The 19,124-nt window shown below is 44.4% G+C and overlaps 1 protein-coding gene across 1 annotated transcript; it reads left to right on the top strand.

Moving 5' to 3' along the window:
- The first annotated feature begins 2,003 nt into the window (after positions 1-2,003).
- Positions 2,004-12,851, top strand: LOC132494825 (UDP-glucuronosyltransferase 1A1-like). The gene is made up of 5 exons (XM_060106109.1): positions 2,004-2,867; positions 8,873-9,004; positions 9,686-9,773; positions 10,062-10,281; positions 12,554-12,851. The coding sequence occupies exons 1-5, from the start codon at positions 2,004-2,006 to the stop codon at positions 12,849-12,851; spliced, it is 1,602 nt and encodes a 533-aa protein (XP_059962092.1).
- Positions 12,852-19,124: the final 6,273 nt, after the last annotated feature.

Raw genomic sequence — 19,124 nt, 5'->3', positions numbered from 1 at the left:
TCGAGTGCTCTCTCACTGCCTCCCTGAATGGATATAGATCTGCCCTGAGAAAGTCCTTCTGTGCACACAGACTTGAGTTGGGCTTCCTTTCCCATCATTCTCTACTCCAGCAGCATTCATTTCCTTCTTAGCCTGCTAGGTCACAACCTCTGATGTGTCTGTTTATTTGTTTAGATTGTCAGTCTGTCTCTCTAGATGGAGCATGAATTCTGGGGAGGTGGGAGACGCATCTGTTTGGTTTCTGCTGGAGACTCCAAGCCCAGTACTGTGCCGAAATCAATAGATGTTGGCTGGATGAATGAATCAAAAAATCATGCGGTGGCTGGGTATATCTATCTATCTATCTATCTATCTCACAATGGGCTATTACTCAGCCATAAAAAAGAATGAAAGAATGCCATTTGCAGCAACATGGATGCAACTAGAGATCATCATACAGAGTGAGGTAAGTCAGACAGAGAAAGACAAATATCATATGATATCACTTATATATGGAGTCTACAAAATAATACAAATGAACTTATTTACAAAATAGAAACAGACTCAGATGTAGAAAACAAATTTATGGTTACCAAAGGGGACAGCGGGGGAGGGATAAATTAGGAGTGCTGGATTAACACATACACACTACTATATATAAAATAGATAACCAACAAGGACCTACTGTATAGCACAGGGAACTATATTCAGTATTTTGTAATAACCTATAATGGAAAAGAATCTGAAAAAGAATATATATATATATACTGAATTGCTTTGCTGTACACCTGAAGCTAACACTCAACCCCAAAATGGGCAGAAGACCTAAACAGACATTTCTCCAAAGAAGATATACAGATTGCCAACAAACACATGAAAGGATGCTTAACATCACTAATCATTAGAGAAATGCAAATCAGAACTACAATGAGGTATCACCTCACACTGGTGAGAATGGCCATCATCAAAAAATCTACAAAAAATAAATGCTGGAGAGGGTATGGAGAAAAGGGAACTCTCCTGCACTGCTGATGGGAATGTAAATTGATATAGCCACTATGGAGAACAGCATGGAGGTAACTTAAAAAACTAAAAATAGAGCTACCATACGACCAGCAATCCCACTACTGGGCATATACCCTGAGAAAACCATAGTTCAAAAAGAGACATGTACCACAATGTTCATTGTAGCACTATTTACAATAGCCAGGACATGGAAGCAACCTAAATGTCCATCAACAGATGAATGGATAAAGAAGATGTGGCACAAACAGACAATGGAATATTACTCAGCCATAAAAAGAAATGAAATCGAGTTATTTGTAGCGAGGTGCACGGACTTGGAGTCTGTCATACAGAGTGAACTAAGTCAGAAAGAGAAAAACAAATACTGTATGCTAACACATATATATGGAATCTAAAAAAAAAAATGGTTCTGAAGAACCTAGGGGCAGGACAGGAATAAAGACGCAGACGTAGAGAATGGACTTGTGGACACGGGGAGGGGGAAGGGTAAGCTGGGATGAAGTGAGAGAGTGGCATGGACGTATATACACTACCGAATGTAAAATAGATAGCTAGTGGGAAGCAGCCACATAGCACAGGGAGATCAGCTCGGTGCTTTGCAACCACCTAGAGGGGTGGGATAGGGAGGGTGGCAGGGAGGCTCAAGAGGGAGGCGATATGGGGATATATGTATAGCTGATTCACTTTGTTATAAAGCAGAAACTAACACAAGATTGTAAAGCAATTATACTCCAACAAAGATATAAAAATATGTGATTCAAGTGATTGTTAAGGAGTTCCAGCCAGTTAAACTGTTGTTGCCTATGAAGAGACCTAGTCCAGTTCTGCCCTCTTTATCTCTAAAAGTAAACTTCCAGGTACTACTAGCTGACTGACAGGGATCGTCACGTGAAATAATCAAACATTAACTTGCTGTGCAGTTTGGTTCTTGCGCTGTGTAAGTGGGAGAGGGCAGACCTCCGGCAGGTGACAGTCTTGGTAGCAACGGCAGGGGCACCATGACAGCAGGGTCCCAGGGTCCACGTCCACTCATCCTGGGCCTGCTGCTGTGTGCGCTTGGCCCTGCCCTGACGCAGGGTGGGAAGCTGTTGGTGGTCCCCATAGACGGCAGCCACTGGCTGAGTTTGATCAGGATCGTCCAGCAGCTGCAGCACAAGGGACATGATATAGTGGTCCTCGCACCCGACGCCTCCCTGTACATTAAAGAAGGGGCATCTTACACCTTGAAGAGGTATCCCGTGCCATTCCGCAGGGAGGACTTGGAAGTGGCTTTTGTAAACCTTGGGCGTAATGTTTTCGAGAACGATCCTTTTCTGCAGCGCGTGGTCAAAATATACAAGAAAGTCAAAGGTGACTCAGCTCTACTGTTTTCCGCCTGCTCCCATTTACTGCACAACAAGGAGTTGATGTCCTCCCTGACAGAAGGCAGCTTTGATGCTGTATTGACTGACCCTTTCCTTCCCTGCGGCCCCATCGTGGCCCAGTACCTGGCTGTGCCTGCCGTGTTCTTCTTGAACGGACTGCCGTGCAGCCTGGACTTTCAGGGTACCCAGTGCCCCAACCCACCGTCCTATGTGCCCAGGCCTCTGTCCTTTAACTCAGATCGCATGACCTTCCTGCAGCGGGTGAAGAACATACTCATTGCCTTGTCAGAGAGCTTTCTGTGCAGTGTGGTTTATTCCCAGTATGCACCACTTGCCTCGGAAGTCCTTCAGAAAGACGTGACTCTCCAGGACCTTATGAGCTATGCATCTATCTGGCTTCTCAGAAGTGACTTTGTAAATAATTACCCAAGGCCCATCATGCCCAATACAGTTTTTATTGGTGGGATTAACTGTGCTAGCAAAAAGCCACTATCTCAGGTGTGTATTTGAGTGGGAACTTTATTTTTATTTATTTATTTATTTTTTGCGGTACGCGGGTCTCTCACTGTTGTGGGCTCTCCCATTGCGGAGCACAGACTCCGGACTCGCAGGCTCAGCGGCCATGGCTCATGGGCCCAGCCGCTCCACGGCATGTGGGATCTTCCCGGACCGGGGCATGAACCCGTGTCCCCTGCATCGGCAGGTGGACTCTCAACCACTGCGCCACCAGGGAAGCCCCGAGTGGGAACTTTAGATGCCTGTAGTCTGGCAAGTGCTTTGGGTAGATGAGCTTGCCACAGATGCTGAATGAGCATGCTGAGATAGTCTCAAATGTCCTCTCTCGTTGATTTCTATCTCACCAGTCTCCTAGGTCTGAGTTGTAATTTATAGCTGTCTTTGGTATCATCTTCTGGGTTATTTCGTTTATCAGATACTTCAGGAAAGTGTATTTTGGCCACTTTATTCTGTGTGCTCCAGCAGATAATAATCAATTAGATGCAATACCATTTAAATGCCATAAGCACAGCACGCTGGGTTCAGGGTTCCTTGCAGAGAACAAAATTGTGCTTCATGCACTTTGCCTGTGACTGGGTCAGGCTCACAGGAGTCAAGATGGCTGAAATAATTTTTTTTTTTTTTTTTTTTTGCTGTACGCGGGCCTCTCACTGTTGTGGCCTCCCCCATTGCGGACGCACAGGCCCAGCGGCCATGGCTCATGGGCCCAGCCTCTCCGCGGCATGTGGGATCTTCCCAGACCGGGGCACGAACCCGTATCCCCTGCATCGGCAGGCGGACTCTCAACCACTGCGCCACCAGGGAAGCCCTGAAATAATTTTTTGATATCTATAGATCCCAGCAGGGAAAATTGCCTTTATGTTCCTGATTAAAGGTCTATTTCTAGATGTTCTGATAGGCTGAATCCTGCAGTTCCATTTCCTCTACTAAGCAAATCACCAGATAGCCAGGTTCTGACAATGGGCAGAAAGTTCATGCATCTCTCTTAAATGTTTATATGTAAATTTTTTCCCCCTACACCATTGCAAGTATGCAGAAAAGTAGCATTCACATCCTCTTCCAAGTCTCAACAGAGGAGATAGAGAATAGCAGGAGGGGCTCCTTCACAAGGGGGTTTGGGAAGGATTCTTCAAGAAGATGCCATTTCAGTGGGCGTGCGTTCATTTGTTTTTCAAGTATTGGTTGAGGATCTGCTGATAGCTCAGGCACTTTCCAGGTGCTGAGTCTGGCTCCTACGAAGGGGCTATCATCACCCTTGGAGAGCGATGAATCTTATTTCCAGTGTGCCCCGACATGATTCATATTTTAAATGATCATGTAATTGTCACAGCCAGGAGAAACTCTGGGCAGTGGGAAGAAAACCAGGAGAAATCAAGTGTCAGGTGGATGCCTCCACCTCACTGCTGCAAGACAGAGTCTCCAGAATGGGGCTCTGATTCCACCCCTGTAATGTGGAGAGAGATCTGATAATCCCTCAAAGGTCCTATGGCAATAAAATTCTGAGAAATGGCCCGTTGGACACATTTGTGTCTGTTGGGGTGGTCTGGTGAAGAAAGAAGGAGGTGATGTTGATTTTCTGAAAGCAAGATGAGAAAACCTAAGAGTATAGAAAACCATTAATGATTCTCTTTCAGACAGAGGAAAAGGAAGGGGTGAAATATCATCAAACCAATGGGCATATCTCAGGTCAAAGGAAAGAAAGCTAGCCAGCACATCCAAGTGAGATTTTCATTTCATTGCTTTGCGTTAAGTTTGCCATTGGTTTTTGGCAAACAGTCTTTATTTATTTAAATGATTTCCTTCTTTATTTTGGATGTTTAATGGGAGAGGCTGCAGAACTTTATCAACTACCTTTCTTGATATCATATTTTTATATCATTTATTGATATATTTCTTCCCCTGTAAATTTGTCTAAGTGGTGAATTGTATTGAGTATGTATTGGTTGCTGCCTTGTTTGGTGCAAATAAGATTAGGTGTGAGAATGTCTCTGTAAGTTGTACCAAATAGTAGCTCTCCTTGTCCTATTTTAAATGCTTTTAATTTGAAATTCCACTTTTTTGGATATTAATATCACCATTCCTGCGTTATTTTTGTTTACACTTCTCTAGTGCCTCTTTACTACTCCATATCTTCAACCTTCTTCTCTCTCTTTAAACAACATGGAGCTGATATTCTTAACCTAGTCAGGCAGATTCCTTTAATAGTTGAATTTTTCCTGTTTGTACTTAGCAGTTGATAGATTTGATTATAATTCTTCCAGTTTATTTTTATTTTGCTTTGTCATCTCCCCTCTTCTTGATTTTTGCTGGTTTGTCACGTTGCTGTTATCTTTTTTCCTTTTTATTAATTAAAGAATGTTACTCTGCGCTTCCCTCCCTCTAGTGGGGACCATCCTACTCCCAATGCTATTGGTAAAGGTCCAGAACTTTTCAAGAATAAAGATAAAATCTTCATTTGGTAATGAGAGTCCATAGAGAAAGCACAGCCTGGTGTTGGCCATACCTTTGGGGTGTCTGAAAGAATAAAGATGATAGAACAGTGTCTAGAGAAAAGGCATGAAACTCAAGAATTCCAAGATGTCAGTCCCCTCTCAGGGTGAGAGACCATCTTTACAGACATGTAGAGATACAGAGATGACATCCATACATCCACATTAGTTGTGAGCAAAACAGCCAAACAGAAGATGGGTGAGAACATACTTGAAGATGACGAGGAAAAGAAAGAGTGCCGAGCGGGGAAGCCTGCAATGTTTGTAAGTGGCTCTGAATGTATAATGAGAAAACGACATGTTTCCAACAAAGTAAGGGTTTCACGAGGCTTCTTGCAAAACAAAAGGCATTTGGGAAGGAAAAATCTAATAAAAGCCTGGAACTAAACATACTAAATTTTCAGCAAAAGTCAGGATTTTTATATTAAAAGCTTCCTTGGAGTAGGCAAGTCTTTTCGTTTCGGGGAGCCTTATTTTTTTGGAATGGGATAAGAGGTGGGGGGTCGAGGTTTATTTCAGTCAACACGTGGCTTCGCTCTTTGGCCATTCCAGAGACTGTGAAATCGGGGCAAGGTTTAGGGGAAGTTTTGCCAAGTAGGAGGTAGACCTTACCATTACTGAATCCTGTACTGGACCAGAATTGACACTGGCCATGATAACACAAGCTGTGCAGCTTGCCCTTCTGTGATCTGTAAACGGACTTTCATGGCATTTAAACTCCAGCCAAGCAATATTACCTAACTTTGGGTGTTTATGGCCCTGCATGTTCCTTCTGTGTTAATCATATCCTACTGTGGCTGAGTGGCTGTGGAAGGGTATGGAAGGAGGGGACGTTGGCCCTTTCTAGACAAGGTTAAAGTGAGAGTGGGTTTCATGAAGGAGGGGAGGTCCTAGGAAATTTAGGAAATTCAGTGTGGTGGGCGGGGAGGATGATACCCGCTCTCTGACCTTTCAGATGAGCCCAATGGGAAAGGCCAAGACAGCTGCCAGGAGCCAGGGGCCTAGAACAGGGCCTGAGGCTGGTGGGGGCAGACTAGACAGTGGGATGGGCTGGCAGTTGGGCTGGCAATAGGGCTGGTCAGTGGCTTTACCGGCATGTTTGGAATCAAGCTTGGCAGCCGTCTCTGAAAATCATGTGTGCTGAGCCCCATCTGAAGCCTCCTAGCTCACATCCAGGGTAGCCAGCATCCTGGTTTGTCCAGGACTGTTCTGGTTTTTAACACTGAAAGTCCCAGGAAACCCCGCAGTTCTGGGCAAAGCCAACCACATCACACAGTCTCACTAATGCCCTTGGCACTCTTTGGAGACATATAAAATCATCTGGAGACTCTCAGGGAGTTAGTTAGATCATTAATAACTGACAGTTGGGGAAAATTGCCCTACTTATGCCTTGCTGTATTTCCTTTAAGTGGATTCCCACTGTGTATGTGTGTGCATGCAGGTGTGTGTGCATGTATTTCCTGAAGCCTGGAGCACTCTGGCATTGGCTCTGAAGTTTAGGAACAGATCAGGCTGAGCTAAGATGATTGTCGAGGGCTGAATCTAGGAGCTTCCTTCCTCTCTTCCTGAAACACACCCACCACTCATCTCCAGGTTCTAATGCTAATGGCTAATGCTGCTGTTCTTCTCATTTTGTTGCATCCTTTCAGAGCTTTTGTTTGACATCCGTCTCTAAGTCTATTCCCTATTACTTTAGGGAAGGGCCTTTGCCAGGTCGTAAACTAGAATCTGTATTTACTAGTTGGGATACCTGCCGTCTCTGATTCTCACCGCATACACACAGACATTTTCTAAAATCCTGTTTTCCTGCTTTATTCAAGGGAACCACGGATTGCTCGTGTTCTAGTGGTTATAAGATTCATTGTTAACTGGAAAATCAATCACGGTGTACAGTTCAAATATACCAAAACTCACTTGATTGACAAAATTACTCCTTGGGAATTCCCTGGCGGTCCAGTGGTTAGGACTCTGTACTTTCACTGCCGAGGGCCTGGGTTCAATCCCTGGTTGGGGAACTAAGGTCCCACAAGCCGCACAGCGCGGCCAAAGAGAAAAAAATTATTCCTTGTTAAAAAACAATTCGACTTAATGGCAATAGGACGTCGTTGGCAAAGGGAAGGACTTTGAATCAATTCAGCCCCTCATTTTTTTCTTCAAAAAGTCCCATTGCCTTATCTTGAGGTTTGTCTTTAAATAGCCAATGCCGTAATGCCTGCGGATGATCCTTGTTGGATGCCTCCTGAGACAATGGAGCAGCCTTACATTTGCAGCCTTCCTTGGAGGACAGTGATGGACATAGTGATATAAGGAATCAGCTTCTGGAACAGGACATGAGCACTCTGTGAGGGTCATATGCTGGGTGGGTGAAGATTCTGCCTGTTTCTCCTTCCCACCAGTGGCTTTGGTAGTCAGGGTTTACTCACATGCCCTTGACCTTCTCTGAACTCCACAGAAGGGACTCAGATCGCTGGGACACACTCGGCAAGAGTTCCTGTCCCCTATTTTGTATTTTTCATACCTAGTTTACTTTCTACAGTACATTAAGGAACCAGCAAAGAAAGATTCAAATAAACTTCTGTATACTCTTCTTGCTCAAGCAGGCAAGTTCACTTAAACTCTTTAGAAACTCTTCTCCAGGAAAGGCGGAAAAATGCATGATTGACGGGTTGAATTTCAACACTGAGTTGACATGAATATGATCTTTAATCATCCAAGTGTGTTTGGCTGCCATATGGGAAACTGCCATAGGCTGCAGGGAAGCAAGAGCTGTGAAAGGATGTTTTTGCTCTTTGAGGCTTTTTCCTTAATCGTGAGTCTAATCCTTAATGCTGTCTGTAGCTTTCAGCTTTGACTCCATTCATTCTTTCAATATAAAAGAATATTCTAGAAACCTTGAAAAGTAATACAGGTCTTTACTGTAGATTTTCTGAGACAGGCAATACGAGAGCTTTAATGTCCATAGAAAGCTTTCTGAAGTCCTCTTTGGACAGTGTTCCTCTCCTCCAATGTTTCCTTCCACAGAGTCTGCTGGAAGGCTCTCTCCTCTCTCCAGGATGCCCCTTTCCCTCTCTTCCCTCCTCCCTGTTGTCTTCAACCCTCTGCTTCAGCCCCACCCACCCTTAAAGGCCTGCTTTCCTCCCAGACTTTCCCAGCTGCCTGAAGCCCTGGGGAAGCGGATCTGGTCTTACCTCAGATCACTTTTCTTTTGGAAACTTGGCACATTACCTGGATTCTGTATCTTAAAGAGGAACCCAAGTGATAACTCTGTAAGCAGGAAGCCTTCCTCCTGTGGGATGGAAGGCAGTTAGGGAGGGAGGGATGCTCTAACACACACTAATGCTTTGTGTCTCTATCACACACACACACACACACACACACAAACACACACTCCTTTAATCACATTCTTAAGAGGAAGATACCTGATTCATAGCTGAATGTATGCTATCGCCAAAGAATATGAGAAAAAAGTTTAACTGGAAATTTCTCTTCTGGTCCTAGGAATTTGAAGCCTATGTAAATGCTTCTGGAGAACATGGTATTGTGGTCTTCTCTTTGGGCTCAATGATCTCAGAGATTCCAGAGCAGAAAGCTACGGAAATTGCTGATGCTTTGGGCAAAATACCTCAGACAGTAAGAAGATTCTACAAGATTTCTTTTCATCTGTCTTCACAAGAGTTCTAACCCCAGGCTTTCAGTACCTAAATTAATTCTATGAGTTGGGCTTTAGGCTTGGGTTTCCCTGCCACTTCCCAATTATTAATCCAAAGTTGTTCTTTTTTTGCAATTTCACTCTCAACTACTCTGTTAAAACATGATCCACTTCACGAGGAGGTCTCTTTCTCTCTAAGTGACTCAAAAGTATATTAGAATTTATTTTTAAAAATAAAATGGGCAGGATAGTGTTTCTTCATATTGCATAAGAATATTTCTCCAAAAAGCTGTTGCTTAGAACGCTGGATTTGTTTCTTATATTTCTGCTTTAATAGTTCTATGGCCACTCATTTTGTTAAGTAAACTTTCCCTTGAAGTGCAGAGAAGTGCAAAAATCGTAAATGTAGAGCTTGATAAATGTTCACAAGTTCACAAAGTGAACATACCCGTGGAATCAAGCCTCTGGAACAAGACACAGAATGTTACACATCCCCAGAAGCCTTCTTAGTCTCTATACCTCCCACCCTTGCCAAGGTTATATTCATTCAGAGACTCCACTTTCTAGCTACTATAGCAGATGTCTTGCTTTGTTTTAAAAATCATATTATGTTCCTAAACTTTGTTTTTTTTTTTGTGTGTGTGTGTTGTTGCTTCTGCAAGGTCCTGTGGCGGTACACTGGGACTCCACCACCGAATCTTGCGAAGAATACAAAACTTGTCAAGTGGCTGCCACAAAATGATCTGCTTGGTATGTGGGGAGGATTTGATGTGTAGGTCAAACCAAGGTTAAATTAAGAAAGTGGCTCAGGCAGGGCTATTCTAAAGAATTGTTTAGCTGGAAAATATTATGGCCAATGTATCTCACGTTGCTTTTTACCCAATAGGACATTTCAACTCACATTTTCTTCTGCACATTTCTGCAAGGGCCATGTGTGGATGGCACTGGGTCCTGAGAGTGCTTTCAGAACCTAGACGATGTCAGGTTGTGAAACTCAGTGGCTTGACTGCTGGCATCCCTCCCTGTTTTGCTTCTCAGGTCACCCGAAGACTCGGGCCTTTATCACACATTCCGGCTCCCATGGTGTTTATGAAGGAATATGTAATGGTGTTCCGATGGTGATGATGCCCTTGTTTGGTGACCAGATGGACAATGCAAAGCGCATGGAGACCCGGGGAGCTGGAGTAACCTTGAACATCCTGGAAATGAGTTCAGAAGATTTAGAAAAGGCCCTGAAAACTGTCATCAGTGACAAAAGGTAAGAGAGAAGTTACCAAGGAATACTACTTATATTTTGGCCATCGCTTCACAATACATATTCAGATGTGAAAACAAATACATCAAGATCTAATTTATAAGTAAGATGATTTGGGGTTATTATTATTCCTTTTAGAAAAAGATGTTTTAATTCCTATGGAATTTATCACAGAAGTGATTTAAAATATTATTTCCCCTGGTATACTTAAAACTCCAATTAAAAAAAACAGTGTCAATATAATAGATGTCTGATCTATAAGTTCCTGCAAAGAGAGAAGTATTCCATTACAAGAAACATAGTATCCGTAAGATAAAAACAAACCAGGTGCTTAAAGGTAAGGCTTTTCCGAGCACTGAAATCTGTGAGAAATGTTGTCCATGAGGTTTATTAATGTGTGTGTGTGTGTGTGTGTGTGTGTGTGTGTGATGTGATATGACAAAGGCTTATAATAAAAGCAAAGTCAAGTTTGTTCAAATGTGGCTATGAAAACAATTCAAAAGGCAAAAAGCCACCAGATCAAATTATCTCTGCATGAACTTTATTGTATTGCTACAAGTGATAGGCTGATCAAAACCTTAGGAGAAGAAGTGATTTCCAGGAGTGGTTTCATCCAATAATCAATTATGTATGTGCGTGTGCACATGCATGTGTGCATGTATCTATGACAGTGTCAGGAGCCTTCACCCATACTTGCTTCATTTTGAAGGAGGACAGATGTGAAAAGACTGGAGTGTGTTCAGATGGGAGGACACACTACACAGGGGGACACCGAGCCTGGACAAGGAAAAAGTGCTAGAAATGATGGTGCTCACATGTGTGGGATGCCTGTGAATAAAAAGAATTGTCTACATAACCCCAGGGTAAAGTGCTCACAGTGTCAGCAACAACCTTCCCAGAACAGTTGGTGTGGTTCTTATACATCATTCCAATTGGCTTCTGACACCCCAGCATGTCAGCATCGGGTGGTGCTGCTCACATATCACAATTAAAGCCCGATTTCTTTCCATATGCTGGAAACTCACGCTTGAGGCTCATATTAGGGATGTAATTTTGACCTTTCATTCAGTGGTATGGACAACTACTTGTAACCTAAAAATGACTTGGTAGAAGTTCTCTGGTACATTATCATTAAAAAAAAAAACCACTAATCAGTCAGCTTAAGTTACTGACTAACTTCATCTATGCATTTCTGAGCCATCTCCGATTGTGAATCTCCATGTTCCCAACACTCTAAGCTGGGACTGGACCTACATAAAATAAAAAGAAGTGGAAAAATTTCCAACATCAGATTATACAACCAGGTCATATCAGGTGCTCAATAAATATTGAATGAATGAATGAAAGTCCAAGAAAATCTATTTTATAAGAGAAGAGTTATATACAAGGAAGATGTTTAACAGAATTTATGGCCAAATATTAATAGTACATTATAATAATGTATCCAAATAAAATGATGGACATATTCAAGAAAAGCAATGATCATAACTGCTCCTGAATAAGCGTCTCACTTTTCTCTTTCTTCTCTCTTTTCTTTCCCTTGCCTTCTTCTTGTCCTCCTCCTCCTCCTTCTCCTCCTCCTCCTTCTCCTTCCTCTTTTAGTGCATCCATACTAAGGGTTGAAGTATCTAACCCATTTTGGATTTGGATATTCTGACTCAGCTATCAACACAGTCCAAAATAAACAGGAATCCATTTTTCTTTAACAGGCTGCAAAGACACTGCCTCATGCAAAATTTAGCACTTGGAGGTTTGATGTTTCAACAGTTGAATTGAAAGTATAGCACTGTCTTGGAGATGGCACTTAAAAGTGGTTTTTACTTTGGCTAGAAGTGATTGTTTACAATCTCATTGAATGGGAAATCATTAATAATTTCTGAGATGACCTTTCCTTTATTTCTTTATCTTCTTACCAAAAAAGTATGATCAACTGCCTACAAAGATATCACTCAAAAGAAAAGAAGAAAAGTAGGAAGCAAGTTTCAAATAATTTAAAATTATAATTTTGGCTTCCAGTTTTCTTTCTTCCTTCCTTCCTTTCTTTCTTTCTTTCTTCCCTCCCTCCCTCCCTCCTTCCCTCCTTTCTTTCTTTCTTTCTTTCTTTCTTTCTTTCGATAAAGAATATTTAGTGTGTGTTTTCTTTTCTGGTTACAATAGAAACTCTGCCAAGTTTGGAAAATCTGGTAGCGTTCCTAACTGGAAGCAAGCATAGAGAGAGGATGGTTCACTACTGCTGGTGTTCCAGGCATTCACATAACTGTCTTTGTGTGTTCAGCTATAAGGAAAACATCATGCGCCTCTCTAGCCTTCACAAGGACCGCCCCATGGAGCCTCTAGACCTGGCTGTATTCTGGGTGGAGTTTGTGATGAGGCACAAGGGGGCGCCACACCTGCGCCCTGCGGCGCATGACCTCACCTGGTACCAGTACTACTCTCTGGATGTGATCGGCTTCCTCCTGGCGGTCGTACTGACAGTCATCTTCATCATCTTTAAGGGCTGTGCCTTTGCCTTCCGGAAATGCTTCAGGAAAAAAGAGCGAGTGAAGAAATCTCATAAATCCAAGGCACACTGAGAACTGGGTTGGAAACTTGCAAAAAGAGTCAGGTTAAATTCATGTTATGCTTATTCAAGAAATACTTTGCCAGGAAATAACACCCCAGAGTGTGTTTTAAAAAATAAAAATGATCTAACCGTTAGTCACACATATAGGTAGAGATATTTAAATATCTTTTCTGCTCCCTCCAGCATCTTTAATCTGGACTGCACTTGTCATCTTTCAAATGACTTGCAAAGAGGGTTGGATAGGTCCCTCCTTCAATCTGCAGTACTTTACCTACTCAGAAATGGGACCTGTTTGGGAGCCACCACTTCCCACCACCGCTCCCGCCCCACCCCCTGATGAGTTGTAACCTCATCTTCTGGCATCTGTAGATGGTTGTGATAGATTCCTTCACCAATAATGGCTGGTTCTAAATTATGCTCATGCTTCCCAGATGTCACTTTGTGCATTTCAGTAAGGAAACGTTTATTCCTTGTACTTGATATGATATGAGTGAATGGTATAGATTTCTGACTTGGGGGAGGAAAGAATGATGTATAAAATTGATGGGTAATATGCCTGAGCAGATAATCAGTGCTTGAGCCAAATGGATCTGAGTTTGACAAAAGCCTAAATTACGGAGACTGGCAAGTATATTTTCTCTGATGTAATAACTAAAAACATATTAATAAATTAATCTAAATTATATTATTAGGTGGAGTCTTCATGGGTGTTGCATTTATTTATTGTTAAACTACATGTTCTTACTACAAAAGTAATGCATGATTCTGACAGAAAATTTGAAAAATATAGAGGTGTACACATACACACACAAGGAAATAAATTCACCATTAACCATGTTCCCTGCAAATAACCACAGTTAGTAAATATTTTGGCAAATGTATATAGTTATAAACTATTGCAAAGATACCAAATATATCTAGTGTTTTCTAACATCCTTCCTTCACTTCATCCTATTGTGAATGTTCTCTCCAGGTCTTTGTATAATATGTAATGTGTTTTAAGTGGCCAAGGAATATTCTATTGCATGAATATACCAGGATTTATTTAACCACTACTTCCTGGTGTATTCACTTTTATTTTCTTTTAGAAAAAAGACTTCACCGAATATCCTAGTAGCTAAGTCTTTGTACATATTCATGACTATTTCCATGGGAAAGTGCCTTACAACAAATCAATGGTTGTCTGTTTCGGTTCCTTTAAGGTGAGGATCCACAGGCAAGGAGTTTATCTGGGAAGTGAAGGAAACCCTGAAGGGGAGTGGGGAGTAGGATGGGGAGTGATGACCATCAAGAAGGCAGCTCTCAGGCTTCCCTGGTGGCACAGTGGTTGAGAGTCTGCCTGCCGATGCAGGGGACACGGGTCTGTGCCCTGGTCCAGGAAGATCCCACATGCTGCGGAGCGGCTGGGCCCGTGAGCCATGGCCGCTGGGCCTGCACGTCCGGAGCCTGTGCTCCGCAATGGGAGAGGCCACAACAGTGAGAGGCCCGCGTACCGCAAAAAAAAAAAAAAAAAAAAAAAAAGAAGGCAGCTCTCTGTGGGCAGTGGGAACTGAATCCTGCTGGTTGACACTGGGAGCCAGTGCAGAAAACATGCCAGACTTACCCAGACCGGAGGGGCAAGGCCCTTGGGGATCTGAGCATTTGCCCCTGTAGGTGATTGGCTGCTCCCAGGTGGTATTAATTTCCCTGCACTTCCAGTCAGCCACAAGAGTAGGCAAGGAGGGCTTTAAAACCCAGAGAGATCCCACGGGAGAGAAATGCAGGTGTGGTGTTGGAGGTCAGGCCCTGTGCACTAAGAGATAAGAACACAGGGATCTGGGTGGGGCACTGATGCATGGTTTCCTTGGGCAAATGGTTTGAGATATTCCCAAACTGTGCCAGAGAGGTTCAATCAAGGATGAGGGAGCCAAGTTCTCACACTCCCTTCAGTATAAAGTATTACCTTGAAAAAACTAAGTATTGGTTTCAAAGGCAAAAGTGGGATTTTGTTTTTAATTGCCTGTTATTATTATTAAAGGTTGATTTTTTTTTTCAAGCTCATGAGCCATTTGTATTTCTTTTTTGAAGAATATCCTTTGCCTGTTTTCCTGTGGGGTGTATTACCCTGATGATTTTTTAAAACTTTTTTCTTGTTTTCCTTCCCTTTATTTTTATTTTTTAAATAAATTTATTTATTTATTTAGGCTGCTTTGGGTCTTTGCTGCTGTGCGTGGGCTTTCTCTAGGGTGCGGCGAGAGGCGGCTACTCTTTGTTGCGGTGTACGGTCTTCTTATTGTGGAGGCTTCTCTTCTTGCGGAGCACGGGCTCTAGGCACGCAGGCTTCAGTAGTTGTGGCACACGGGCTTAGTTGTTCTGCGGCATGTGGGATCTTCCCGGACCAGGGCTCGAACCGTGTCCCCTGCATTGGCAGGCGATTCTTAACCAGTGAGCCACCAGGGAAGCCCCTGATGCTTTGTTTCTTTTTATTGTTTTTTTTTTTTTTTTTTTTTTTGCAGTACACGGGCCTCTCCCTGTTGTGGCCTCTCCCGTTGCGGAGCACAGGCTCTGGACGCGCAGGCTCAGTGGCCATGGCTCACGGGCCCAGCCGCTCCGCGGCATGTGGGGTCTTCTCGGACCGGGGCACGAACCCGTGTCCCCTGCATCAGCAGGCGGACTCTCAACCACCGCACCACCAGGGAAGCCTGCCCCTGATGCTTTGTTGAGTGCTTACTGAATCACTGAAAATACCCTCCTGTCACGTGCATTTTTTTCTTCCACTTGTTCTTTAATTTTGTCCACACATTTGTTGGTTTGTTTTTTGCTTTGTGTTACATGTAGAACTTTCAGATGTGTGGGCTTCAAATTGGAGCTGGGGTCATGGCTAGCTAGGATTTCTCCTGACCCCAGCCCAATTTATTCCTTCCCTAGGTGGCTTTTGGAACACAAGCCATTTACACCAGTTCCATCCCACACCTCTGAGCCCCATGTTGATTCGTGGACTATGTCCCCCCTCCTTCAAGGTCCTTCCCAGTCCACCCAGGGACCGTCTCCCAGCCTCACTGCCCACGGCTCCCTGCTACTCCACCCCTCACCCCCCCAACCCCCAGGGACCCCGAGCTGCTCTGACCTCCCCCAGTTCATGCTCCTGTGCACCTTTGTGTTCCTAGTTTCTACACCCTCTTGTTTACAAGTAAGAGAACCCAACTTGGGATATCTTAAGCAAAAAAAGAGGTCATTTTGTAAGGAGACGTGCTTCCTAAGGCTGAGAGGCTCACAGCCAAGCCTCCAGAGGAGCTGAGCTGAGTGGAGCCTCTCTGGCCCCCTCCCGTCCCTGCATGCTGTGGGCGCCGGCTTTAGGGCTCCCTCTCCTCTCGGCCTTCTCCACTCCTCAGTCCCGGGAACCTTCATCCCCAAGATCTCACAGGGGACTGACTGCATTCTCTCTTGCCCAGAGTTCCGAATTCCTGTGAGAAAGAACCTGATTGGTCCAGCTGGATCAGGTGTCCACTCCTTGTCCAATCAGGAACAGCGGGGGAGGGATTATAGACGGAAAACATGGCCACCAGGACCCCGTAACTGTGACTCTGTGGGTCAGGGAAGCGGGAGCCTTGTGAGCCGGTAAGGTACCCCCAAATGTGTTCACTGTATAGATACTCTATTTCCATTTTTTCCACTTTCTTTCTGGCCCTTCCATGCACTTAAGCTCACAGGTTTCTACGAATACCGTGTTTTCTTTTTTTCAGGTTGGTTCCCGTAGAAGCAGATGTGGGAAGCTCAGTTGAGCGACAGCACTAAGTGTGGCTGAGTTTATGAGTGTGCTGTATGTGAGTCCTATATTACTGCCATGCTCAGAAAAAAGTATTTTCATTTGGAAAACCAAGCAGAACCCACTTCATTCTCCTGGATCTCATCCTCTTAGCATCCTCTCTAGATAACGTATTTGGAGCACCTCACTTTTGGCCATGGCTTACACCCACCATGTATGTAATAATAATAAAAAAGGACCCCTTCCTCCACCCCTTCTGCTAGCCATGTTCTTCACAATGTCACATTGCAGCTCTTCTATCAAGAGGGGAATCTATATCCCCACCCCTTGAGTCCGGACTTGCCTGTGACCTCCCTTGGCTGTTAGAAGGTGGCAGAGGTGAAAGGTACAGTTCAGGTCTAGGCCCTGAGATGCCTTGGTGTGTCTGCCCGCTCTCCTGGAAACCTCCCCAGATGCTCTGAGAACAACCTGGGCCAGCCCTGCTGCATGATGGGAGACATGGTTCCTGATCACCCTAGTCACTTCAGCCAATAGGAAGCCAACTGCTAAGCATGTGTGTGAGGCCATCTTAGACCAGCCAACCCTCATCTAACCCACTGGCTACCACAGATGCATGAGTGACTCCAGTTATGCTTGACTGGACACAGCCCAGATCAATGGAACCACCTGGCTGACCCATAGTCTTGTGAACAATAATAAACGGTTGTTTTCAGTCATTCAGTTTTGAGGTAGTTTGTTACACAGCAATGGCTAACTGATGCATTCACTTCTGGCTCCAAGTCCACAATCTTTCATGTGTTGTGTCTTCTGACTCTCAGAGGACAATGATGTGTCCTACCCACCTCTGTATCCACCACAACATGTTGAGCCAAGCTTAGCTGCACGGTGCAGGCACACAGAGTCTGTGGGATGGAATTGCAGCCATTTCACTGAGTAATCTTTGAAAGAGAAAGGAAGGCCCAGAAGGGAGTGGGAGGGAGGGCCAAGGGGACTGTGAAAGAAGGGGCATGTTATAACTGCCTTCTGGTGTCTGTTCCATCATGGTTTACACGTCTCCAAAGGGCAGACTGAGGAAAAATGCGTGAATTTTGTGAGGATGAGAGTTTGGCGCTGCATAGAGGAAGCTCGTTTTCTAACCACCGGGATTCAGTGAAGTACAAACGGGCTCCTGAGGGTCATGAGCTCCGCGGTATGAGAGGTGACAAGCAGGGGCTGCGGAGCTCCCTCTTGGCAGTGTGCACAATGGGAAATTACGTGGGAATTTTATTTAAGCAGTCTTAGACCTAGGTGGCTCTGGGTCTTGATCTGTTGTCCTGTGATGCCTAGAAATTCATTATTTTATTGCTCAGACTGTTGATCGGGACTGTCTCTCACAGCTGCAACTGACAGAGAAATCCTTTGAGCCCCACTTTTGGTTCAGGGAAACAGGGTCACTGCCCTGTCTTTCTCTGAAATTCTTTATCTTCAGGAGGAAAAAGGATCTGGGAGCTTTTATCCCTCAGTGTTGACATCTGTGTTGATGTTTGTCAGCCCTTAAGAAGCTGCTGATGTTGAGAGAGCCCCTAGAGAGGAGCGATGAGACCTGCCGAGGGGGATTTCTCATTAATCATTAGTTTTCAGTGTCCAGAAAAGAGGGAGGAAAGGCCCTTCCTCACCAAGTGTAGCCATCAATAGCTGTGTGACAAATTTCCTAAATGTAGTGCCTGTCAGTAGGACCACACTGCCCCATCCTGCAAGCTGTCCAGTCCTTGGGGAAGAGAAATCCTCTTCTCAGGACCCCTCTGTCACCCCCATCTCCTCCAGCTGCCCGGATCACACCTCCCCACCCTGGGCTCCTATGACCACGTCCCCAGGGGACTTGGCTGTGAATCCCCCCGTCCATTTCCTTTCCCCAAACAGACCACCATACCTCACCCCACATGTGGGTGACAGAAATGTTGATTAACAAAATAATGTGGGTTTTTGAAATCCCAGGGCCCTGTGCACTCGTCAAAGCCCTGGGTTCACAGAGCTCAGGGAGTCAGTTGGATCTGAGAGTTCCAAGGGTCTGGGACCCAATGGTGATGATTCTAGTGAAACCCTCCCACCCCGTCAGGGGACCTGTTCCCTGTCTGAGTTATGACTGAGGAGCCCAAAGGTCTCACTCCTTTGTCAACCCAACCTGCCATTGTCCACATTACCATTGATGTGTATCAGGCAGAGAACGGAGCTTTTTCTTGTGGTGTATTTTTGTTCCATCCAGGAGAGAACTCTGAGAAAAGGTCAGTATTTAGGTCCCAGACTTGTTCCTTAAAGGATTCTCAGGAGGAAGGGAGCACAGGATGGTGAAGGGCCCTGGGATGGAGTTTGAGGAACTTGGGACAGGAGGAAAAAGGATCTGGGAGCTCTTAAGCCTCTGTGTTGACGTCTGTGTTGATGTTTATCAGCCCTTGAGAAGCTGCTGATGTTGAGAGAGCCCCTTGAGAGGAGCGATGAGACCTGCCGAGGGGGATTTCTCATTAATCATTAGTTTTCAGTGTCCAGAAAAGAGGGAGGAAA

Source organism: Mesoplodon densirostris, chromosome 8, assembly GCF_025265405.1.
Source record: "Mesoplodon densirostris isolate mMesDen1 chromosome 8, mMesDen1 primary haplotype, whole genome shotgun sequence".
Classification (NCBI taxonomy): Eukaryota; Metazoa; Chordata; class Mammalia; order Artiodactyla; family Ziphiidae; genus Mesoplodon; species Mesoplodon densirostris.
The sequence above is the reverse complement of the archived record's forward strand: the minus strand, read 5'-3'. Positions and strand labels throughout refer to the sequence as shown.